Raw genomic sequence first — 26,843 nt, 5'->3', positions numbered from 1 at the left:
CGTCCCTCCTCTGCCTGTCTGCAGCGGGAGGACAGGCAGCGGCTCGGCCCAGCTACACCTGAGGGGGCGGCGGCGACAGTGAGGGACAGGCCCGCCCGCCGGAGGGGGTGAGCCCGGGACGGTTCTGCCCCCGCGCTGGGCGAGGTGAGGAGAGGTGCCTGGGAGCACTGCAACATGGCCTCCGCCGCCTCCTCCTCCTCCTGTCCCGCGGGACGGGGCGGCAGAGACCAGGTGAGCGCGTAGCCCTCGGTCCTTCCCCGTCTCCGGGTGAGGAGCCGATGCCGGCGGCTCCTTCTGCTTTTCGTCCTTTTCCCTCCTTCTCCTCCCCTCGCTGCCGGGCGGAGCGGGGTCAGCGCCCTCTGCGAGCGGCGACACCGACGGCGGCTCCGGGCGGCGGTTGCGGTGGGGAGCGGGAGCCGGGATCAGGGAAGGGGGGGAGGCTCGCGTGGTCGCAGCCGTTAACGGCCGCCGCCTGACAGTGCCGGCCCGGGGCAGCCCCCCGGGGAGGGAGGGCGGGTGGGTGGGCGGGCAGCGGTGCGGCCATCGGCCGGCTTTGCCTCCACACCACCCAGGTGCGAAGGCTGGGAGCGGGCGATACAAGCCCCGCTCTCCCCACAGCCAACGGGAGCACCGCGCCCGATCTCCCCCGCTGCCCGGCTCTGCGCCGACTGCCGTCCCTCCTAGGAAGGTGGGCCGAGCGAATCTTTTTAACCTGACGAAAAACTCTGGCAAAACCATCTTTTAAATATTAGCGTGACCGCACAGTAACATTTGCGCTGTCAGGTATAAGGTGCTTTAATATGCTTATGTGCTCTATGTGTATTGCTTGTCCGGCTCACTTATCTCTCACATCTCGGTCAGGAAACAGCAATGTGTTTGTGGAACAGAACCCAAGAACTCTCTCAGGTCAGGGCTGGAGTTGCCTCCATCCTTTCCTGGAACCCAGCCTCTGGTCCAGGCCTGCGGGTCGCTGCTGAGGAAGCAGTGGCTGGCTCACCCCCTGTCACTTGATGGTTACGGAAGGGGTGTCTGCATCAAAATGGCTTTAGCATTGCCTTTGCTGGCAGTGGAACAGGTGAGAAAGTGCCATTGAAAGCTCTGCCACCATACACAGGTAATGGCACAACTGGCCATAGGAGTTTTCTCTTTAGTCCTTCCACAGTGATTAGACCAAGGCTCTAGTGTCAGGTGAAGGAGCTTTGTGTGTCCCTTAGGTAACCAAGGGGTCACATTCTGTTTATTGCCTTAACAAGTGCTGCCTGATGTGTGGCACAAAGGAGAGGAATGGTCTCATGCTTTACAGCTGGGCACAGATGGCATAAGCAATTCCAATGGGATGACTTGTGTTCTCACGGCAGAAAAAAATCCCCATTTTGGCTTATTGCACAATATCTGACACTTCTCCCAGTAGAAGTAAGTTTCAAAGGATTGGGAAAGTATGGTAAGTGTGATACTTTTTTTTTTTGGGCTATATGCCCAGAACTTCCAAAAGTAAAACTGAAAATGGTAAGATTGAAGCCATTATTAATCAGGAGTGAATAAGCTTTATCCTTTGTTTGTTTTAGTGTTCTCTCTGTCCAGTTATCTCTTTAAATGTGGAGTGCTAAAATTTCTCATATTTTCCCCTCAAATCTGTCTAGTGTTCACACTTTAAAATGGAATGTAAATTAACACTAGAAGAGAGGACTGAAGTTACTAGAAGCATTCTACTAGCAGTCAGGTCCTCTTAGTCCTGGCTCAGCAAGATGGTGGTTGCCTTTCCCATAAGTTCTTCATGAGAACAGTGTTTGAACAGGCCTAGGATGTGCAGGCCATACTTCTTATTCTGGGCATTTTTGCTGCTTCTCTTTCAACAGCTGCCTCAGGGATAAATGGCTAAAATGTGGCTGTTTGCATGCACCCATTTGTAGAGGGCAGTTTCTGAACTTACTCTGAAAGGTTTCTAAATGAGGCTATGTTGGAAGCATTGAATAACTGAGCCCCTAAAGAAGGTGACTGTGTTCAGTGGCCTGGCTGTTTTACATCTTGGGCTTGGAGTAGCCTTGTGATTTGTGGGGAGATTCAGCTTTGTCCTCTGCTGTCTGATCTTTTCAGATCCTCAAGGGCAGCAGGCTTCCCATTGGTTTTAGGAGAGGGATATGGCAGGCTCAAACATTTTTAGGGTGTCTTTTTGTGTGGTAGTGTTTCTTTCCTCTGAAGGGTGGCAAGTTGCAAGATGCTCAGATCTTGAGACACTATCGATGTCCAGTGTCATCAATGCGGGCATCCTTTGAAACAGGTTGTGTTTTTAATGAGTTTCTTACAAGAATCTTTTCTGCTATCTTAAATTTCACTCTGATGTCCTGATGTCCTTTCTGTGGGAATCATTGCTTGATTTCTGTTACAAAGTTATACTGTATTATCATATGCTGTTGCTCTGTTGATACTTGCCAGAGGATAAGATTGGGGATTTTTGTCACAGTAAAAATTATTACCTTTCCCTTTTTTTCTGGATACTAATTTATTGGTCATATGCTTTCTTTTTTTAATTATTTGATTTTTTTAAATTCTGTATCTGTTTTTTTCCCAAGATAACTTCTGCAGTCTGCAGAAGTCAGAGATGTCATAGGAAAGAAAGTAACCTGCTATTAAGGATATTTCCAAACTGCTGTACTACTTTGCTGTTAATTATTAGGATGTTGTTATTTCAACTTATTCTAAAAAATGTTGTTTGAAAGTTTGTATTTTTAAAAAGCAACTGGAAAGTTAAATGCCTTTTTTAATCTTTTTTTTTTTTTTTTCTTTTGCTATGAAAGTTTTAGGCCTCAGCACTCTGAATACTACTAGAAGTTAATACTTAAAAGTTAATTATACTTGTAGGTCGCTGACAGAATTGTGTTTTATTCTATAGTGTTTATATCTGGCCATTTTACAATACTGAAAATTTGGAGACTATCTGTGGCTTGTAGGAGACTTTAGTTTGAATTTTAGAAATTAGAAACTTTTAATGCTTTTTTTTTTTTTTTCTTTTTCCCCACTTAAGTTGAAATTGGATGCTGTAGACAGTGGTTATATTGTTTTGTGGGGGGGGGGAGAAAAACCCAAACGTGTTCAAATATGGAAACTGTATTTTTCTCACATAACAAAAATAATTCACTGTTGAACTGGAAAACTTATTTCACAGAATCATCTTTCAGATGTGAAATGAAAGACCTAAAGTCCATTAATTGATCTGAAAAACAGTAATAAACCTTTTTTTTCTTTGATAGTTGAAAACTTTTGGGGAAATGGCAGTGTTCTGTAGTTAAAATCAAACAGCCATCCCAAGACCCCAAAGCCCTGTCTCTTTTGGTTTTTTTTCCCCACTCCAAAGTTCTTGGAGTTCTGTTGTTACATACTCTGCTTCTCAAAGTTCAGGACTCTTGACGCCGTGTAAAAACTTGATAAACTAATCCAGTGGTTGATTACCCACTGAAAGTTAGTTTTGCCACTCTGTGTTGTCTGAAGTGTCACTGTTTCCCATGTATGTTAAGTTTCTTGATTAGCTCTTGAAAATGGTACTTGTACTCATGTTGGCACAGCTCTCAGAATAATAAAAGACCTGCATGTTACACCACTTCTGAGAAAAACATGGGGTTTTAATCTTGAATTGGGCAAAGTTTCTTTAGCGTTTTGAAGGAGTCTGACATTAACTTGTCTCAAGGTTTTTGGTGGGGTTTTTTTTGTTTGTTTTTTGTTTTTGTTTTGTTTATTTGTTTTTTAAATAGCTCATGGTGTTTGTTAGCTCTTTTCAGAGAAGCAAAGAATGCCAGAGAAGCTGGCATATGAGGGTAGTAAAATACATTTCTGTGGGTTTTATACTTGAATTCTGAAGTCCATAACGTTAAATAGGTAGTTATGATGCCATTATTATTTCTAAGAAGAAAGTGAGAATTTAGGTTTGAATTTTTATAGGCAAATCCTTAAAAATAGTTTTAAACATATTTTTTTTCTTTAATGTAACAAAATTAGTTCAATTTCCCTACCTTTTTTCCCTGAAAAATTGGAGAAATATGGCAAAAATCAGAAGTAAAATGTTACTTTCTTTTCCTTTTTAATTTAGGGAAGAGATAGGAAAAAAGTAACGAAAAATGGTTACTTTCATCTTTTAGTAGTTAAGAAATGCCAGAACTTTGCTACTTTTATAGTTCACACATACTGCCTGATGGTTTGTGCTCATAGCTGGTGTTCTCAACTTCAGAATTATTCTAGCATTCACACAAGAGGCAAATTGTTTGCTCTGTATGTTTCTGTTCTCCTTTTCTCCGGTGTGCAGTATGATTATGCAGGCAGGATATGGTGAGATTAAGAGAGGAGGATGAGGATAAAGAAGACAGCAAAGAACATTGATTTGTTAAAATATTGACTAGTGACAGCAAAATTCTAAGGGGCTGTGGTCTGCTTGTGTCAATCATTGCTTCATTTTTAATGGGATGAGTGTGGGTACTCTTACAATCTTCTCCAATTTTAATACTGTCTTGAGCAAAAAACCACCCTCTTTAGACTTGGAGTTGTGGCAACTCTTCCTTCTGTGCTCCTTTGTGATGTTCTACAAAAAATAGAATTTGGTACTAGCTTATTTGTTGTATTGTAACTTCTTCTATTAAATCCATCTAAAATTTCAGTTCCCACTAACTTGTTGAAGAGACAAAGGCATCATATTTCCTTAAATCTCCTTTAAATTTAGGAAGTTATTCTCCAAGGGCATTCTTAGGTTGGTGCCCTTCAAAGGAGAAACTGTTCAAAGTTTCCATGTAATATCTGATGTACGCATCATGACTTTATCAGTGGGTGTTATTGATGCTATCTGATAATGATTTAGAAATTATTATGAGCTCATGAAACTTCTGCATAGCTGGAGCTGGGAGAGTTTATGGGCTGAAACTTTCCCATCTGCCTGTGTACTAGTGCTGAAGCAAGAGCTGGCTAAGCTTCTGAATGATCTTCTGTATTATTTTAAACTGGTTGTGTTGAAAGCTGCTTTTAGTAGCAGAAACTAACGTAACATTCTGCAATGACAATATTTGATAGCATATGCATGTCATACAAGAGATTGTTTCTTATTGAGGGTCTTCATAGAGACTTTAGGTTTTAAAGCTCAGTGTATAGCAACTATTTTGGAATGTACTATTAAAGTAGTCCTGATAGAGGTAATTTTCAGTTAACTCTCAAGGAACAGCTGTAAGTTAGTCTTACGACCTTTGCATAGTACTATTATTAATACTGTCTTTTTAAGTGGTTTAGTTATTTGTTTTGTTGGTGTTTTTTAAAAAAGGGAATCTAGATTCTCTATGTTATTCCATGATAGTTTGCTTTATGAAAAAGTAAAGGCTATGAACAACCACACCCAGCTATAATAATCAACTGAAGTTCTGCTTTTATTTTTTATTGGGTCAGAATTTATCTATTGATGATCCTGATCATGCAGTTGGTGAGGAATTACTCAGCATTAGGAAGATACTTCCAAACGTGAAAAAGTTCTGAAGCTTTGGGAAACCTCCATCTTCATAGAAACATTGTATGCAAATGACTCATGCTAATGACCCCACCTTCTGCTGGTGGTCTCAGGTGACACCCATCAGCTGATAAAGGGGCGGCACCCAGCACTGCCAAGAGGGATATAAAGGGCTGCGAAGAGCTGCCCCACCCTCTGCTGGTGGTCACAGGTGAGGCCAATCAGCTGATAAGGGGGCAGTACCCAACACTGCTGAGAGGGATATAAAAGGCTGTGAGTAACACCAGCAACCCGGAGCACTGCAAACATGAGCAGGCAAACAGGAATGGGGCACTGCAGTGAGCAAGGCAGTTTGTGAGGCAGCTAACGCAGGCAGGGCAAGCAGGGCAAGCAGGAGGGGCACAGCCACCTCCCAGCTCTCTTGAAGGAGCAATGGTCTCCAAAAAAGCAAAACCTGGTGCTGTTAAGACACGGTGTGTCCACACAGGCGGAACCCCTGAAGAGGGACAGCAAGAGGGATGTAGCTGTTCAGGCCTCTGGCTGTGTAGAGTGTCTGAGCCTGGTGTTAGCACCAGAGGATGGTGTGAGTGGGGTCTGTGTGTGATGCGAGCAGGTGAATGACTTGCTATGCCTGGTGGCAGAGCTCAAGGAGGAGGTAGAGAGACTAAGAAGTATTAGGGACAGTGAAAGGGAAATTGACTGGTGGAGTCACACCCTTTCTAACCCAGAAGAAGTCCAGAAGGAGACAGTGAAGCCCTGCCCCTCCTGCCATCAGGCAGTTGGAGCAAACCAGGTGGATGGGAGGGAATGGAAACAGGTCCCTCATCAGAGAGGCAAAAGAATCCCCTCCCAACCCCCACCATCTCCCCAGGTGCCCTTAGAGAACAGGTATGAGGCCCTGGCCTCAGAGAATCAGGCAGAGGACAGACAAGAAGAACATCTGTCTGGAACGTCTCCTGTTTGCCCCCCTGTCTACCAGATAGGTTACAACTACAGCTATGAAGAAAAAAATAAGGGTAGGTGTAGTTGGTGACTCCCTTTTGAGGAGAACTGAGGGCCCTATATGTCGACCAGACCTGGGTTAGGAACTTGCTGGAGGGCTGGGCCCAGAGTGTGGGGGTGAATGGTGCTGCATCCAGTTGGCCACTAGTGGTGTCCCCCAGGGATCAGTGTTGGGCTCAGTTCAGTTTAATATCTTTATAGATGATTTAGATGAGGGGATTGAGTCCATCATCAGCAAATTTGCAGATGACACTAAGCTGGGGGGGAGTGTCCATCAGCTGGAAGGCAGGAGGGCTCTGCAGAGGGACCTGGACAGACTGGAGAGTTGGGCTGATTCCAATGGGATGAGGTTCAACACGGCCAAGTGCCGGGTCCTGCACTTTGGCCACAACAACCCCATGGGGAGCTCCAGGCTGGGCACAGAGTAGCTAGACAGCAGCCAGGCAGAAAGGGACCTGGGAGTTTGGATTGCCAGGAAGCTGAACATGAGCCTGCAGTGTGCCCAGGTGGCCAAGAAGGCCAATGGCAGCCTGGCCTGGATCAGGAACAGCATCGCCAGCAGGTCCAGGGAAGGGATTCTGCCCCTGTACTCAGCCCTGGTGAGGCCACAGCTTGAGTCCTGTGTCCAGTTCTGGGCCCCTCAGTTCAGGAAAGAGATTGAGGTGCTTGGAGCAGGTCCAGAGGAGGGCAACTAGGCTGGTGAAGGGATCCAGCACAAGTCCTGTGAGGTGAGGCTGAGGGAGCTGGGGGTGTTCAGCCTGGAGAAGAGGAGGCTCAGAGGAGACCTCATCACTCTCTGCAACTCCCTGAAAGGAGGTTGGAGCCAGGTGGGGGTTGGTCTCTTTTCCCAGGCAACTCTCAGCAAGACAAGAGGGCACAGTCTTAAGTTGTGCCAGGGGAGGTTTAGGTTGGATATTAGAAAGAATTTCTTTACAGAGAGGGTGATCAGACATTGGAATGGACTGCCCAGGGAAGTAGTGGATTGTCCATCCCTGGAGATATTTAAAAAGAGACTGGATGTGGCACTCAGTGCCATGGTCCTGTAACTGCGGTGGTAGTGGAGCAAGGTTTGGGCTTGATGATTTCAGAGGTCCCTTCCAACCCAGCTGATTCTATGGTTTGTTTTTGCCTCAAATTGCTATTCTGTGGGATTTTGTTGCACGTGTCCCACTATTAAAATATTATCTACTTTTTGGTTTCTTGTCCTCATATGTTGAGGGAGATCTTATTTAATTTCTCTTCTCTACCCCCTAATCACATTCTCATTTTGTCACTTTAGTAGTTTAGTGAAGCCTCAGGCAACAGAGCAGTTTCTGTGAAGGTTCAGTTTCCTCAAAACACCTGTTCATCTTTAGGACTGGTTCAGAGAAAATTAATCCCAAAATTACTGGACTCTACTGGGCAAAGAACTCCCAGTCACACCACAGGCTAGGTCTGACAAGGGTGAAAAATAGATAGATTCATCTCAGCAATAAAAGAAAAGGCTAAAACTAGTTTGTATGTGAATCCACAGTGGATTTTAGAAGTACAAAAGTTACTCTTGTAATGGGAAAGGAAAGCTCATTGTGGGAACAGGAAGGAGCAGAAATGCAGGTGTTTCTTTTTGAATACAGTTTGAGTCATTGGAATTTTCCTTGTTTCTTCAATTCTTTCCCCTCATTTGGGATTTTCTGTGTTGAAGAGGAATCCCAGATGCTTTTCTTCTGTACTTTAGGACTGACCCTTTTATGAAGGTGTTTTTGGGAATTTGTTGAGACAGTTGGGTGAGGAGCTAAAGCATGGCCTTGTGAATGGAGAGGGGGGAGTATACAAAGCCTAGTATGCTTTTCAAATTGCATCTTTGGGGTATAATAAGACACTGAAGACTTTATGCAAACATAGTCACCTGACCTTCTGTTCTAACAATCAGTATTGTATTCAAGGAAAGAAAAAAGAAGTTTGAAGGAGTCTAATTATAGGGAGAAGTATTTTATAATGAAAAGTAACAGTAGTAGCTTATAGTAATAATTGTGTGATAAGCACTAGGGAGAGGTTAACCTGGCCAAACTAGAAAGAGTAATAGTGACTTCACAATAATTTTTGATTTTTTATTTTGATTTTTACAATAATTTTTTAAGAGAATAAATTTGATAACTTTTTCAAGAACTATACATTGCTTACTTTCAGGGACTCAGTACTCTTCTGTAAATAAAAACATTCTACTCAGAAACTTATAAATAAAAAGAGGGGAGGTCACTATGAGGTTTAGATTTTATTTAAAAAGAGAAACTACATGGTATATTTAATTTTGGTGGTAGCTTTAATTTTCTTTGGGTTTTTTTTTGTTTTGTTCTGTTTTGTTTTCCCCCTTTGGTAGATATCTTAGGCCATTTCTGTAAGTAACTATCTCTCATCAGAGATTAGATCTAAGGCAATTATGTGATTGCCCCATATTCATATGACTCCTTTGTGTAATATCTGAGGTACATAAGCTGGGATGTATGTCACCCAGAGCAGTGAAGCAAGTTCCTTAAAAGGTGAGGTAAAGGAAGTGAAAGATGGAAGATACTCCTCATGGCCCCTTGAAACAGTTCACCTGAGAGTAGTACCTGGACCTAGACTTGTTCTTAAAGTTGTTGGGGATTTTAAGCACAGTAGCTACAAAGTGATTGTATTTAAGTTTTCTTGAGCATTACATTAGGGAAAGGTAAATAACCGTACAACTTCTGATTTTCTGGCCTTTAACTTCTTTGCACATCCCCAAAGCCTTCATTACTGTATTTGAGGAATTTGGCTGAAATTCATGAAGTGTACCATACCTGCAACCTGACAAAGATGTTAACAAGCCCAGCATGTTTCAGGATATAGACTTGTTGCTTTTATGACATTTATTTTTACAATTAAGTGACCTGTTGCACCACAGGCATGACCTCATTTTGTAGATGAATGATCTATTGGTGTGATTCAGTTTTTTCAGTCTCTGATGGCAGAGCCAATTTTCTTTCTTCTTGCTCTCTATTTGATTCTGCTTGCTCCTGTTCAAAGAATACTGCAGAGAAAGCCATCCACATGTGTCTGAGAAGGTAAATCATCTCATAGGTCATGTATGATTCAGTCATACTCTGGGATAGGAACCCCTGGAGGGAACAAGTTACAGTGAATAAGAAAATGGCAAGAATCTCATAAATAACCTAAAAATCTTAAAAATTTGACATGTTGAACAGCACTAGTCAGTGCAGGTGTGCTCAGCTTTTATATTCAGGAGCATACATTACTCCCAAGGTTCAACCTGGAGCCTGAACTTACAGGGTTTCCTAAATGGGGAATTTAATCTGTAGCTTCAACATCTCATTTCAGTGCCTTAGCCCCTTAGCTCCAAACTAACTTGCACAGCAGAGAACTTTTTTTTTTTTTGGTGTGTTGGGTTTGGGTTTTTTTTTTTTTTGTTGCCCTGCCCCTACAACCCCCACCCCTGTCACCTATTGTGTCAAATCTACTGTGGTCTGTTGATCCTTGCTTAAAAAAAAAGTTTACTCTCTTCTGTCTGTTATCACTGTGTGAAATGACTTTAATCCAGTATGATACTCTTGCTCTTTCTGTTTGTTTGTTTGGGTTTTTTTACCTCCTTTTCCTCGATTCCTTCTTATAGTGATACAGGTTAAACTTTTCAGCCTTTAGTCATTTCAGTGATGTGATCTACATCTCAGTTTTGCAGTGTGTGGTTTCCGATGGGGAGAGATGGGCCTTAGCAACCTTGTGGAAGGGAGCAGTAGGGGAGTAGGGCAGGTGATACACGGGTTTATTGATGCATGAGGTGTTATGTAAATAGAATGAGAATTTCCCTGATTTCTATGACACAATGTTTCATAATCACTGTGGTGTTTAAAACTCAGGTTTCAGAGGTAAGAAACTGAATGTGTTCAAACACAATGTAACAAGTCTGAAGAGTAACACACTTCCCTCAGGTAGGACCTAGCCTTGCCTTCTGGGGAAACTCAGTGGAAAGTTATGAAATACAGTGATGTGTTTACCTGCATTTGCTTTCATGGTTGGAAAAGTCTGGAAGAAGCAATGAGAGGGTAAGTCATAAATCAAGCTGTTTTATCAAGTATTAAAAAACAGCAGTAGTTTCAATATAGAGATCAGATGTACACTCTACTGTGTAACTGAGTCATAAATCAAAGAAGTTAAAGAAAAATTTAAAAATGCACATGCACCAGTCTGTGTCAGTTGAGCAGACCTTCCCGTGTGTGGCCTGCATTTACTTTCATGGACTCCTTGCAAAGCTGCTTTGTGATCTCAGGCTTGATGTGGGTCAAAAGGGGAAGATTGCTAACATTCCTTCTGACCCTCTCCATCACCATCAGCAACTCCTTTAGGCTCATATAGGAGAGGACAGTGGAATTTTATGCTGCTTGTAGTCAATCCTCCACATATTTCTCTCATCCTGTGTCCCATCTGGAGAATAACCCAGCTTCAGTTTTTTGGTTAATATGAATTGTGACTAAATTAAGACTGGGAATACCAACATTGCTGGTATGCTAGTATTTGTATATTTCATTAACATTCATATGCCCATCAGGATGTCTATGATACAGCTAAAAAAACAAGTTTTGTCCAAGGGAATCAGAATTCTAGGTAGTGTTCTCTGTATTGCCCTTAAGAGTTGTCTTCTCCTTGGTTGGCAGCTTTAAAGTTGTTGTTTATCTATGCAGCCCTTTCTCCTCATTTTAATAATTGTGCTATAGTTCTTTTGGTATTACTATAGTTTCATTGTGACAACTTTTGTTTTTTGCAGTATAGAAACAACCACTTTTTTCTTGGCTAAATTTAAATGGCTTTCAAAGTGAAATGTCCTTGTTCTGCAAATTAATTGCACTGAGTCGTTAGAAGCAGTTTGGAATTGCTTGTTACAGTGAGATGTTAGGTAACAACATGCCTCTGCAGAGATTAAAGGACTTTTCATTTTATGTGGCATTTGTTACAATCATCACAAGTCTAATGAAATCCATGTCTCTTCTGCAGTTGCTTTTCCTTGTCTTTAATGTGTCCCTTTCCCAAAAGAATTTAAAGAACACGATGTTGTCAAACAATGATCCCTTGATCAAACTGGAACAAAAGAAAATACAGTATTCAGCAGTGATCTATAGCTTGAAAGCAAATGTACAATGATAATTAACATCATGCTGAGCTCAAATGTACACCCTGTTGCAGGGTGTGGGGGAATATACTAAATATGGTTATTGCAAAGGTTATATACTGGGGAGAAAAAAGCTTAAAAACAGAACCTCTTTTATGTATCCACCCTAGATAAGATTTACTTAAGAGGAATATCTTGTTATTCATAAGTAACAGCAAATTCTGTAAAGCTTGTGCATTTTACAGTTAATGTTTCTTTTATGCCCTACATTTTCTACAGTTAACAAAATCAGATTATTATAGTGGAAGAGTCTAAAATAAGGTAATTTTATTCAGTTAGCTGCATGTTATGTTTAACTGTATCATGACATTTAAGCAATGAAATGAAACACCATCCAGACTGCTTTATGGAAAGAGAAGTAATTGTCTTGGACACCTGTAATTTCATTATCTGCTTATTTTTGTGCCAATTCAACACAATGCAGATGATTTTGGCAGTTTAGCAGTATAAGCATGCTAAGCTTCCTGCATGAAAGACACTGGTGTCTGAAAAAACTTTCCATACTAGTGTACAAAACACTTGAATATTTTGTTTCATTATGTGAACTTCCTTGTTTGGGACAGTTGTTGCTTAGTCAAATATAGCAAATTGAGGTGTACTAGTCCCTCAAGGTCTTTGCTAGGATTTTTTTGCCTGTTAAAATTATATGCAGTTGTCTTCAGTACTATTCTAGACTTCAAGAACATTGGAAAGCTCTGACATAAGCTATGTATTTTGAAGTATAATGTATGAACGGTTTTGACCATCCTGGAAGGTGTCTTCCTCACCTTATAGTGAGCTTCTTATAGCAAATATTATTAATTTAATAGTAGTGGAACAGCTAATAAATAGTGACATTACTGCTACTGTCTAACTAAGGAAGAAAAGGAAAATGATGTGTGACAGCTGCTATGTGATAATTTCTATTGGCTGAAACAAAAAAACAATCTTGTTATTTCTTAGTGACAATCTTGTTATTTCTTAGTGATACTTCTCTAAAAAATATCATATTTGTCTTTAATGTGATCACAGCCCTTAGCTGTTGTCACCCATAGGTGTCACAGTCACTCACTAGTTTGTGCCTTTCTCTTGTTTGTGCTTTTCAGCCTGTGGCAGAGTCAGTCAAGTTGAGAAGGTGGAATTGGCTCTGTCCCTTGTGTGTGCAGAGCAGCTGACTGGTTTTAAGTCTCCTAGGTACTGAATGGCAGTGGCTGTCACCAGAGTTAGAAGAATTTCCTCTTAATTACAGACCTTAAGGCTATATGATCCTTTCGTGGAATACTCATTCAGGTGTTGTAATGACCAGGGCAAATAGTGATGGCAGTATCCAGGACTGATGGATTGATTTCTTTTATTAAAAATCCACATCACTTTTTGGAGATTTGACGGGAGGGAAGATTGTGATGAAACGTAGAACAACTTTTCATAGCTGCTGAAATTCTGGAGTTGAAATATTAGAGGAATAAGCAACTGACATATACATATTTTTTTAATATATAAAAACATATTTCGAAGTGTAGGTATTTGAGATTTGCATAACAATAACTAGGAAAGAGACATGAAACCAAGGCAGCAGATAACTAGTCAGTTTATGTGGCCAGATTGCTAGGGCAGCAATATCAGTAGAAGGTATCAACAGCCAAATTATTTCCACCATGATGATGTTGGGGCCTTAAAATGACTCCAGCAGTTCATCTCTACTGTCCTGATGGCTTGTATTTTTGGAAACCACAGTGCAGAAGTTTCAGCCTAGAATGTTGGGATGTGTTCATGGAGAAAGGAGGGGGTCTGTGAATCATGGCCTCTGCAAGAGGAGGGATTCAGCAGAAGACAGGGTAGAAGATGAATTGATCTGCCTTTCCTGTCCATCAGCAGTACCTTCAGCAGCTCTAAGCGTGCTGCTAGCACTTCTGTCAGGCCTTAGGTGTTCAGCTGCTGGTTTTTGCACACTCAATCCCTTACAGGTACTGTGTTGCATGGTTACATGGAAGCTTTATTATTATTTTTTGCTGCATGTGATGCAGGTGTTACTGTTCCCCATGTATGACTGAATGCGTCTGGCTGTGATTGCAATTAATCTGGAGCAAAAAGTCAGTCATTAAGAAATAGCCTTATATTTACTGAACCGTGCCCAACAAAGTGCAGGCTAAAAAACCTGCTGACATTGATAGGAATCTTAAAGATGATTGCAGGTGCTGGAGTGGGTCTCTTTGTAACTGACATTATAATAACCTTCTCTGTTTCAACATAAATTTTCTTTCATGATGATTAAGTAGTGGTAAAACTTGCACTGCTTTTTGTTGTTCTCTTAATTTGAGTAAAAACACATTTAAAAATTAATTACACTGTGTTCAAGTATTGGTTCATACTCAGCCTCTAAATAGAAAGGCCATCCTTGAATCTGTTTTATGAGGAATCTCCCAGTTTCTAGTAAATGTAAGAATTGTGTCCCAGTGGAGAAAGCTACGCTTTTCTTCCCAAGACCATCAAATCTCCTTAAATAAATAAACAAACACAACACCAAACAAAAAGCACCAAATCTAAACCAAACCCAAACAGTTAGTGGAAGCTGTTTCCTTTCTCTTCTGACATCTTGGCAGCCTGACTCTTGTCCCTACCAGTGTTATAGGGAATTCATGAATACCACCATGAGAGAGCTCTGTGTTTTCTGAAGGTGCTGCATGCTTGGAAGTCTTGCTGTGAGTGCCAAACCAGAGAGGATAATCTGCAGCACTGATATCAGATCCTAATGTGTTTCCTGAAGATCTGTGGTGAGAAAGCATCTTCTGCTCTTTTAGATTTGAAGTAATGCTGTCAAAAGCTCCTCTGAAATTTATTTTTTCTCACCTTTTTTAGCTATGACTATTTAATTCTTGGCATTCAATGATAAAATATCTTTGCATTTTAATTTTTTTGTGTAACCAGGCAACCCAATATGAAATGAGGATACAAAGAAATTTGCACTGCATCACTGAGTGCATTTAGTGTATAGGGCCAGATAAGCAAAGCTGGAGGCAAATTGCCAGTCACTGACTGAGCAGTGCCTCTAGGACTCGGGTCCTCCACACAACTCCCAGTATGTAGGTGTCTTGAACTTCCCTTGACAGAAGCAATGTTCTTGCTCTTTTGCTTATATTTGTCAATTTAGCTGCCCTCCCCCTGCTGCTTGCCAGCATTTTGTGATCTCCTGCTTACATGGATGGGTAGACATTTGTCACTCTTGTCACAGTTTTTCTTCTTCTTGGCTTTCCTGCCTGTAGCTACCACGTGGCTGATTATTCTATGGGTCAGAAAGCTTGCTGAATGCTGTTGTAGGGCTTTTATCCATCTGAACTAATGATCCTTTCAAAGCACTGGCTGGAGCTTTCTGATATTCTGATCACTAATTATAAAAGCTCTTCTATTTTGAAGAACTTGTTCTTTCCTATTTTTAGTAACTCTTCCAGTTAATGATTAAATGACTATATAACAAGTGTCAATGTCTATTCTTTCACCCAGGCTGATAAACAGATCTTTGGCTGCATGTAACTGGGGAGGAAGAACTCAGTGAAATATCTGAAAAGGAAAGGCCACTAGACTACAAAGTGCTAGCTGTAAAAAATGAGTTTAATTTGAAAATGGTTCCAGAGGTTTGTTTCATTTCACTACCGGTTAAACCTGTTTAGAGCAAAGAAATTAGGTAGCAATACATAATTCCCTTTTTAATGTATATCTTAGAGTGGTATAAGGATTTTTTAATTCTGTATTCAAATTTATCAATTGTTATTCCTCATGAAAGATTGTAGTTTATATTTAAATAAAAATGCTATAAGTAACAATAATTAAAAATCATAATTACTAAGGAAAAGAATGTACTGCACTAATTTTTCTCCCTTCCTCGTTGCCTGCCACAGCCTGGGGAAAAAACCCAACTGTATAAAAACTGATACTGTTTTGATACAAGGCAGCAGTAAAACTCCATTTACCTGCTTTCATTTCTTTGACGTGGCTAACTTTTAATAAATGAGCTTTGAGCTCTTCAATAGGAACTCAGTGATGTGTGTATTCTTGTTTCATAATCATGTTTAAATGATTAGCCAAGTAGAAAATTGCATGCTCAATAGGGAAATAAATTGAAGAGGGTAACATTGTAATATTAACCTTCACTAAATTGTAGCAAAATGCTTTGAAATGGAAGAAACTTGTATTTCATGATTTATTTTGCTCCTAGCAAAGCTGTTTTTTTTAATTTGCATTTGTAAACAAATAGTTTTTTCCTATGCTTAATTAAGTGAACAAGTAAAAGTGAGTCTTGAATTTGAAACAAATTTAGTATTTGGAGGCTTACAACCCCGGTTTTTTATTCTGAAATATTTAAATGTGTAAGCTTCAAATATCTTGAGTATTTTCTTCCTTCTTAGAACTTATTCTCTCCCACTTTAACATGTGCTACCAAGTGTCAGGTTTAAACAAATGCTATTGGCATGTTAGGCATTTCCCCAGTTTCTTCAGGATTATTCAGCATCTATATAGTTACAGAAGAATTATAAACTGTTGAGGGTTGCACTAGATTTGGTATGTTTTCCACTTCTGTTACGACATGCTGAACATCAGTTATTCTCTAAATGAATGATTTCAGGGTGCTTTGGAGCATGATTTACACCAGCCTGTGGGTCTTGTTTCCAGAGAAGCTGCAACATTGGTTTACATGCATTCTCACTAGTGCTTAGATTTATTTGAAAGGCAAAAAAATTTTAGTTTTCTGTGGTGCAGAGGATGGGGAAAGGAAGATGAGAGATTTTACCTACAAATTGTGCTGTGTTATGGGTAGTTCAGTTTGCTTCTCCCCTGACACATTGGGTGTGTTTGGGTGAGAGGGATCTAGGCAGTGTATTCTGAGGGATGCCTGGAAAGAAATGGAAAGAGCAACTGGTGTCAGATATAATACCAGTTTGTGTTTCCTTGTTGGGTAAGCCTATTACAAACCTTGAAGAACTTAAAATTCCCTGTAGCAGGAATAGACTTGCTCTGCCCATTGATGTTTAAGTAGTGTCTGAAGCAAATGTAGACGAGCCTAACAATTTAGAGATGCTTTCCACTTCCCTAGAGCTGACAGATACAATGGATGTAGTAATACTGAGGGACCTTCCAAGAAACTGCCACCCAAAAAGAAGCAGCAAAATCCCAGAGCTGGGGGATGGAGCCTTGCTTCTTTTCATCTCCCTCCTTCTCTCCTTCTGCCTCAGCAGTTAATTTGAATTCAGGCAGCCTTAAGTGACCAAGCAGAGAAAAGAATCTTCTGTGTATTAGAAGTGAGTGAGCCTGATAGGGGCAATGGAGCAGAGATAAAGCAAGAGCTTACAACTTCGGGTACACCCATTGTGGTGCACTTCAGCTTTAAGATTTAGAAAATAACCAAGGTTAAATGATGTTGGTATGAGGTGGTAGACCTTGCAGCTGTATCCCAAAGAGATACCCAAGAAACTGCTGGCTTAAACTAATTATAAACGGTTATAAGCTTTATATAAGAGCCTTAGAAAAGGTAGTTGCTCATCTTATCCCTATTTAATAGGTCAACAGGGAGAAGACCAGAGCTTATTCTGCAAATAGATCTTCAAATTAAATATGGTAGAAACACCAAAGCCAAACAAACATTTAAAATGCTGGTGGGCAAAAAGGAGACTTTAATGAGTTTCCTTTGTGAACCTGATTCCAGATTTCTGGAGTCACTATCTAAAAACTGCTTTTGTTTTTTTATGTGACCAAACCTTGTCTGGACTGTTATTTATATGGGTGTGGGTTGTTTTGTTTGTTTGTTTTTATCACAGTGCATATTTGCTGGAAGAGAGGAGAGGGTACTGCAGGATCCTTCTACCCTTGTGAACTTCATGTAGCCCATAACACATGGCCTCAGGTCCTATGATGGGAATTCCATCCCTTCCCTCTTTGCCCTGTGGCTGCATTAAAGTGTGTACATATACACTACTGCTAATTGTTCTTGAGGTATAAATGACCTTTTGCCTTGAATTTTAAGAATCCAAAATTCTTACATGATCAGGTATTGGCTACCTTTATTGCAGGTGAGCTTGGATCTAGGAAAAAGGACAGCTTTTACCTTATATCACAAACTGGCCTTCTTCTGAAAGCAAATCTATACCTTCAGAGTTATTTTCTTAGCTTTCTTGTCCTTCACACTCTTTTTATAGAATAATTACAAGTTCTTTCATTTACTCTGGTGTGTGTGAGGAGTATTCTTCTAGATTTAGGGTATTTGTGCAATGACAAGCCCAAATTGCTGGCCTATTTTTATTGTCTAGTAATATTGTATGTTATTTCTCTCCCCAGTGTGTTCAAAACTGTTTCGTCTGCCCAGAATAAAGGTCTGTGTCATCTGGATAGGAGAAATAAAGTGAAAGATTCCCTTGCTATCTTCTTAATATTTCTGTAGTGTTACCAAACAAAAGAACACTGGTCATGTTAGTATTGGCAAATCTTAAGCATTTTCTTGGTGAATAATGGCTAAGAAAGAATTCTGAAAGTAGAAGCTGAGGAAAGACTTGTGAATTTCTTCAGTGAATGGAGAAGTAGGGATAGAAATAAACTTGGCATGGTTACTGTTGAATGTCAACTTAAGGAAAAAAAGAAAGAAAGAAAAAACTCTAAAAGTATCTTCATCATCTAACCTACCTAAAAGGAAGTTGTAATCTCTAAGTTTTTATGTAAATGGTTACACTGCGTTCTGTGGTGTGTATCTTGAAGTAAGGGGAGGAATATGAGGCTTTGTTTCTTTTGGACTGCTGTAGGATTTAAAAATTAGTTTTATTTTTCTGTGAAGGGGGTTCTCCCCACCCTGAGAATAATAAAAAAAAAAAGTAAATGCAGAAATCATCTTGCTTCAGAGGACACAGAAACTAAAAGCTGGCAATTAATCAAAATTTATGAGTGAGGGAAGGTTTTCTGAATCAGAAATGGGAAGTATTTTTGGCATAAAACCTGTAAATGTGGCAATAGCTATTTTATCTTAAATTTAGGACTTTAGTTGGTTGCGTTTGTATCTTACCAAATTAGACCTACTCTATTTTTCATCTAATTAAACCTGATTTCAAATAGTGCTGAGAGTTTCCTCCAAAAGCTGCAAGAAAAGGTCTTTTGGGCACCCCAAATGATACAAATGAATGCTGCATGTACTTTTGTCAAGTCAGGCCTCCAAGAATCAGCTTTTATGGAAGAAAAAAATAGTATATGCATGTTTCTATACTTGCCAGCTATTCTTCCCCCCCCCTCCATCTTAAATTCTGGGCTAATCTGATTCCTTTCAGTCACAGGATTTAGGGGCTCACTCTTCTGAGAAAGTCAGCAAGCAGGAAGATGATGTAGAGAGAGATTTGACAAGCTATCTCTTTGGGTGTCTGTTGTCTGTGTTCATAAATCAGAAGTCAAAATAATTTCTTGCAGTACTTTGAGGGCCCCGGGGGTGGAGGATAGAGTAAGTTGTTTCATGACCTGTGTGAACAGTTCTGTACATTGAAGGTTTTATGATCTAAGAAAATTCTTTACATTTACAACTATTCAGAGCCTGGAGTGAATTTAGAAATTTAGTGGGTTCTAGATTACTTTCTACTCTTCCTCTGCAGCACGTCTCATTAGAAATATCTCTGTTAACCCTGTGTCAAGAGCACCAGAGTAAAAGAATTTCTACCCACTTAATACTTGTATTATGCTCTATTTCTTTCTTTTGGCTCTTTTAGGAAAGCACCTGAGAAGAGCTGTGCTTTCTCTTGGACTATAGAACATGCTGAAGTGTTCTCCAGGATAAGGTTGTATATTCCTGAACAGGACCCAGGAATGAGAAGTAGTGTGTGACTGTGGATCAGAGTCCTTCTAGAAGAATGAGGTTAAGATGTAGAATACTGAAGTTTTAAACCTGAAGCTAAAACACAAACCTTACACAAAGAATTTAATAAATAATAGGGCTGCTATTTAGTTACCACAATAAAATTTTGTCCCACTAAGTATTGTAGGTATGAAAAGTTCTCTACTGTATGTTTGCTATAAAACCTCTCCAGCAGAGAATGAAAGGAAAGAACAATTTATTTATTTTTTTTTTTTTTTCCCCTCTCCAAGCACAGATGATGATGATTCTAGAGGTAGCAAGTTAAACAGCTCCAGGACTAGGAAATTACAAGTTCCTCTTATTGTTGTTTGTGTCTTTGTTTTTTGTTGGTCCTTAAGGATGCAAGAGAACTGTTGCATATGAGAACATTGTAGGTTTTTTGAATCACAGTGTCAACACTCAGCCAGTCAGCTAAGTCACTGTTTAGCCTTGCAATAGTTTCTTTTGGGAAGGAACTGCAGGTGGGAGGTAGAAAGTTCAGGGTAATTATTTCTCTACTGTGTTGAAAACAATCCCTAATACTTATTGTATGCACTTGCCTCTGAAATATAAACAGTTTATACTGCTGAAATGTTTAGGGAAAGCAGCGAAGTTATTGGAGGAAGGGTATGATTTGTAGTTATTTAAACTTCTGTATTTAGTCTAAGGAGAATTATTATTTAATTTCCATTTACACTTACTGGATTCAGCTCCAAAATTGATGTTAAACCAATGTATGGATCAATTTAATGTATGGGATCTGATCTGCAAAGTATCTGTATTTGCCTTGTGTCGTTTAGAAGCTGAAGTAGTACAGGTCTGGAGAGCTTTTGTGGCAGCACAACTTTTCCGTGAGGAGATGGATGGGGAAAAGCTCTGAACCTCTCTGATAGTTCCCACTGCCTGTGTCCAGCTGATTTGCTCTTTCCCACAGCTTCCTCTGGTTCATCTGGCTGCTGTCATCAGTTCACTTGGGAGGGCAACAGTCACAGCCAGAGGAGCTTGGGAAGCTGGGGGAGAGCTGAGAGGGCATGATACAGAGTTGCTATGATCTGCTCTCTTATTTCTCATTTTCACAGCCTCTTCTGGCTGGTAAGCACCCTGGTAGGAGCTGCCAGGAGCAAGACGTGAGATGGAAATTGTGAGCAGAGCCAAGTATGGTAAGAAGTCTTATAGCAGACAGTGCTTTAAGCTATGGAAACTTTATTTATAAGTCTGAATACTGAAAGTGCCCATGGTGGCTCACGTAACAGAATGTAATTGTGTGAGGATAGTTGGTAGAGAGCACAAAGACCCCAGTCAAACCAGTTGTATATTTTCCTCTGCTGAGTGTGTTACTGTATGACCTATTAAATATATAACTCTGCAATAAGCTGACAGAATGTTTTTGGTGAGAGAATGTATTTTTCAGCTGGGTTTTTCTGCACAGTAATCCTTTCTGTCAGCCTCTCCCTACTGACACTTGAGACATTTTGAACTTCTTGGCTGCTTTTGATTGAATTTGACAGAGCAGAAACAGTTCAAAGTTAATTTTCCACAAGCTTTGTGAAAATAAGCAGGCAGAGAAATTCACATTCCTGGTTTATCCACTGTAGTGTGAGTTTAGCTTATTACTACACAGCAAAGAATCTAAGCGGGGGTGGAGAGCAGGCAGGGTAAGTTCCAGTGTCCCCAAAATGGCTTGCTTAATTGTGTCACATGATTGTAAAACATTTGTAGCACCAACCTTTGTTAAAGTTTACCAAAAAGAAAGTTGAGAACCAACTCGGAGACTCTGTTCAAATATGTGAAACACATTTGAGAACTAAAGAGATATTTTGTTCCCTTTGTTACATAGTTTGTAGGACCTGTGTCCAATGGAAATACATTTCTCATCTTTAAAAAGAGTGTTATGACATGGGGATATCTAAAAAGTTAAGAACCTGAGATCATGGGATCTTTATGGTCTTACTTATGGATTTCTCTTCCTGTTGCTCTGTCACTGCAGAACCTAAGCCAATATTGTCCACAGTCTCCAGACCTTCTCCTCTAGGGAGCTAATGGTGCTTTGCAATGCTCATCTGGAGATCAGCTCTTCAGAGTGTGTGTGGTTTTTCTTGTTTTTTTGTTTGGGGTTTTTTGTTTGTTTATTTTTTTTTTTTGATGATTGAATTTCATTGCTTGTTACTTCCTATACCCTCTTGTCTGAGCTTTTGTTCCACATACATTTGTAGAGCATGATCATTTTTGTTAGTTTGGTGTTTCAAGAGAAGAGCTTTCTATTTTTTTGCTTTGATAGTTCAGTCTTCATACATCCAGCTGGGCAGGTAGTTTTACAGTATGGGCAGAGGGAAAAGTGAAAGGGCAGCTGGTACCTCCTGGTTCAAGTTTAGGAGTTCAAACAGTGGCCTTAGATTCCTTCAAAAATCAGAGTCCATGGATGTACAGCAGGAACATGCAGGTGGAGTAACCAGCACAGTCCTTCAGCTGCTGAGAGTACCAAGTCTCCCAGGTTGTAATCCTTAGAATGAAAAAAGTGGGCACTGTATGAGGAGGGATGAGGATTTTTAGTTTATATCTAGATGAGAGGCCAGTTGTCAGTATTCTTTACCTGTCAAAGAACTGAAGAACTGGATTTTTATTTAGCCAGTAATTAGGCTGGTATGGGGCTTTGCATATTTATGAGAATGAGTCTGCTAAACACTGGTTAGTTATTAGTGAACTAGGAAGCCTGGCCAATGTGAGGGTTTCTTTCTGCCTGCTGTAGATTGTTGTGAAAAGTTACTTGAAGGACCTGCAGTTTTTACATTGGTTTTATCCATACCAGGGCTTGTTTTAAAAGTCAAATTATGAATTCATAATTTTCTCCCATGTCGTAGAATCTAAGCAATTCATTTTCTGTAATTTGACTTGTAATTTCTTTTAAGTAAAGTGAAAATGTGGGAAAAGTTTATGCTTTATAATTCTTTTTTAAAGAATAATTGGAGTCTGATCTAATACTTATTCTAGGATATGTATTAGATATTTAAAATATGTAAAAGCAATGCATATGTGGAACTGTCAAGAACAGTAGTTAAAAAATAATGTATTTTGTGCTATATTAGTAGGCTTGGAAACAACATACTATGGTTCTTGAGATAATTTGCATACAAATGAGCCTTTAGCAAATACATAGTATGTATTTATACTGTTCATAGAACAAACAAAATAGGAAAATTAAAAATATGCTTAAATGCATGTGAAGAAAAAAGTGGTTTGTTTACTTTTTTTAGTCAAATGGCATTAACTAAAAAAAATCAGTAGTGTAGTTACAATCAATTTTATGGTCATTTAGCATAATAACATTAAGAATGATTGAATTCTGAAGTTATTGAGTGTATAAGTAATACACTGACAAATGCAGTATTTTCATTAGTGTATTTATATATGGCCGTGTGCCAAGGGGCAAGGTAAAAAATAACTGCAGAAACAGTCACCAAAAAAGTGACTTACAAAAAGTGCTTTTCCTTGGGTTTTGTACACAGGTTTAGAAAGAGCTAAAGAGCTTCATAAAGAGCTTCCCTTTCAGATTTCCAGTTTTGTAAAAACCTATGAATGACTTAGAGTTTCTCCCCCTGGCAATTTTGGTTCAACTCATTTATTCAGTCTCCCAACTGTTTCCTTTTTGGAACTTAAATGACCAGTTTGCATAAAGCAAGTCCATACTAGCTCTATCTATTAGATCAGGGTGATGCCAAAACTTGGTTGGTTAAATGATTGTTTAAATTGCTTTTGTAGCCTTTCTATCAAATGGACACTTATAGAGTTGTGAAAATTCTTAAATCTTATTTAGATTCAGAATCCTAATTTAAATACTGTAGTGCAAATGATCATTGAAGCCACTCGGGTTTTATAGAACCTGTTAACATCAGTATTGTTAAGGACAGTTGATAGCTTTGGCTCATTTTATATGCATATTACTGGCCTGGGAGTGCTTTAGAAGCCTAATTTTAAATATTTTTCTATTACTTCATATTTATGCATGGCTTTAGTTTCATTACCACATTACTGCTCTTCAGTACCAGCCTTACAAACTTGCTAGGCACCATCTTCATTCAAATTGCTTCTGCCATCTTTGTAACCACTGGGAAAAAGCTGTCAGAGGAACAAAGAAGAGGTGTATATTTTGGATTTTAACTTTGTTTGGTTTTTTCCCTCCCACCCACAATTTCTGCCTGTTCAGTCATCAAATAAAATCAAATAATCTACATAGTAGAATACTCCCTTTTGCTTGTGTCAAAATCTGAGCTCTTTGGATAAGAGAATAAAGAGAAGTGTAGTTTTGCATTCTTTGTTCTTAAAACAAATGTGTTCTTTTGAGGTCGATACACAAAGGTGATACAACCCTTTCAGAAAATAATGGAGAATAAAACCATTTTCCTCTTAGGGTAAGCTATAAATAAAAGAGATGTATTAAAAATTCTTTTGTGTCAAAGCACTGTGGGCTTAATTGTGTTTCTGCATAGAACATATAAGGATGATGGTTACAAACAGTGTTAAAATATATGACCTATTTCATAATGCCAGTATTCATATATATTTGTAAGTAAAATTAAAAAATATTCTAATTGAGTTTTTTAATACATGTCGTAGGAAAATAAGCCTTAAACCTGTGCCACTTTTTTTGTAGTAGGATCTGAACTGCTGGTTTTTATTGGATTGCATTTCTTGTTCTGTACTTTAGTTTTATAACCAGAGAAATTATAAATAAATTAAAGCAGGTAGTTCTTTGTATCAAACATGTGAAACTTCACCAATAGATTTAGGGATGTGTTTATTGCTTCATTATAGTGTAGTTCCCAAACAAAACCATTTAATAGAAATGCTTTTTGTTGTTCAAATACACAAAGGAGATTGATTAAAGAACAGAATGTGCAGTAGTATGTGATGAAAATAATGAAAAGAATCTACCAGGGTAACATTGCTGCAGTGCTTGTAACAGGTTTATTCCCTAGGTATCAGTTTTGGATATCTCCTGGTGCTGTTTGCTGGTGCTTTACTGGATCAGAGATTTTGGTCTTTTTTGTGTGTGTGTGATTTTGTTTTGTTTTGTTTTGTTTTTTTTCCTGTTGGATTTGTGTGTGATATGAATAGAATGTACAAAGTTTCCAGTGTAAAACAAGCAGAGATTGTGTTAGGCTTTCACTGGTGTCTGAGGGGTGATGTAGGAGCTACATGTTCCATTTTAACCTAACATTAAATGAATGAATTTTTGTTGGTGTGTTTTGGTTTGGTTTTTTCTTTTGTTTTTTTTTCTTTTTTTTTTTTTTCTTTTAAAAAAGTATGCAGCTGAAATTTTCTCAGAAGGCAGTTGGCCCCACAGAGGTCACTGTTAAAAGGAGGATTTTTTGCTTCTGCCCTAATGCCCTTGTGGCATCTCTGCAGTTGGCAGCTGGCACAGAAATGGCAGAAAACAAATATAGCAGAAAGTTTGGGGATTTTGGAGGGGGAGGGAGCAGTTAGTGCTTTAGTGAATTAAATAGGCTTGCAGAGGGTCTGCTGAGTGCTGGGAGAAGGCAGGAATAACACTTTAAGGTGCAAGAAGACCTCTCCCTTCTGATGGCAGTTCTGGGTGGAACTGCATCTCTTTCCCTGTTTCTTATAAATTCAAGAGGCAGTGATCATTCATTCTGGTGTGTGAAGAACAGACTTCTTTGATAAGTGTTTAATATATTGACTGTTAGCCTGAGGATTATCAGTTGTTGTTTAGCAGAATATTGCAAAGTTTGCTGCTTTAGTATGAGACGATCCATAGAATTTTAAAATAAATAACCAAAGATCCCTTTTGATAATTGCTATGGTTGAAGTTAATCCTGCTTTGCAATTTCTCTGTCAATGGATATACCCAAAAACATATCCATATCTAGTGAGGGCTATGAATTACTTCAGTGATGTTATTTTTCAGAAAATTTAACTTTGCTAGAAGTGGTTTTTAACTCTAAGTTTGAATTTTTTTTCCAGATACTCATAGACATATGCTTGAACATCATTGCTACAGAGTGTATCAGAGTCCCTGCACCAAATATAATTTTATGTTTACACTTTTTTTTTTTTTTTTTCCTTGAGAGACACATTAGTAAATGCACAGAAACTTCATAAAACAGTTTAGCAGGACACGCCAGGATCTTGGAAAAAGCAAAATACAGAACCAAGAAAACATACAACTCTTTCATTTAATGAAAAGCTTTGGGTCTCTGATAATTGTTACTAGCAGCAATCTAAACTTTAATAGTAGTTAATAGTGACTGTCCTAAGTTTAATGCATTAATTCCAACTACCATTGTATAAAGCCAATAACCAATACAGTGCTCTCCTTGTGTGCTGCACAGTGCAATAACTTGATATTTTAGTGAAACACAGGACATTAATGCAGATATTCTTGGTTTTAGACTTCTTCAGATGGACACATTGGTACTCTAAAGGTCATCTGCACCAGCCTGTGGTGCTTTGCACTGAATGGGGTTTGTAGTTTTAAATCATGTTTGAGAGAACAATTATGTTGTAGAGCTTCATCTCTTCAGCTCGTCCATGTGACATCAGGACAAGGCTCATAGAGATGGGCAATTGGCAGAAACACTTTTACAGCAGTAGGAATTTGGATTTAATCTTAAGGTATTGATATAATCAGCAGGTCTTGTGCTTTAGACATTCATCTCTGCACTGTTTGGTATGTGCCTGCAGGATCACAGCAACAAAGCTCTCTGCAGAATGACCTCAGGGGTTACATTTTTAACCTTCATTGAAACCAGTCAATTAGTCCTCCTTAGCTGACTTGACTAAATTGGTCAACTAAACTTATTTAATCCATTTGTTAATGATGATTTACCATTGTTCTTACTAGGGAGAAAAACCAACCAACTCCCATCCCAAAATAACAACAAAGAAAATCAGGGAGAGGGTGTATTTAGTTTATTATAGTCTTTTAATGGCATAATCTAAACCTCTTCAGCTTAGTCTGTCTTGTAATTTTTCAGCTGAAAGACAAGTCTCCTCCAAACCATGATAAGCTCACAAAATTTCTGATGATGATCCAGAGCTTTAAATTGTTTAGCAAGCTGGATGGTCACACTTCACATTAAAACCAGGGAACTGTCTTGTTGGGTGTGATGGCTCTTGTGCCTTTTGCATGGCTTTCTTCTCCTGCAGGAGGATGTGTTGAGCTCTCTTTATTTTCTATACAGAAATATATTTCTATATATTATCTATATTACCTATATCTATATCTATCTACACACCTACACACCTATCTATATATATATTATCTATATATATATTTCTATATTTTCTATACAGAAATATGAATGTTTTGTGTGATAAATTCAGTGCTCCTAGGGAGGAGT

At 39.2% G+C, this 26,843-nt stretch overlaps 1 protein-coding gene across 2 annotated transcripts in view; it reads left to right on the top strand.

Moving 5' to 3' along the window:
- ANK3 (ankyrin 3) overlaps positions 1-26,843 on the top strand; it is a 356,895-nt gene continuing 330,052 nt past the window's right edge. For both annotated transcript variants that reach the window (XM_030453513.1, XM_030453512.1), the window contains exon 1: positions 1-231. In XM_030453513.1, coding sequence (XP_030309373.1) covers positions 175-231 — 57 coding nt within the window. In that variant the 5' untranslated portion in view covers positions 1-174. The remainder of the gene's footprint in view (positions 232-26,843) is intronic.

The sequence above is a fragment of the Calypte anna genome, chromosome 6 (assembly GCF_003957555.1).
Source record: "Calypte anna isolate BGI_N300 chromosome 6, bCalAnn1_v1.p, whole genome shotgun sequence".
In the NCBI taxonomy this organism is placed as follows: Eukaryota; Metazoa; Chordata; class Aves; order Apodiformes; family Trochilidae; genus Calypte; species Calypte anna.
Note: the sequence above shows the minus strand (reverse complement) of the source record. Positions and strands in the feature narration are given on the sequence as shown.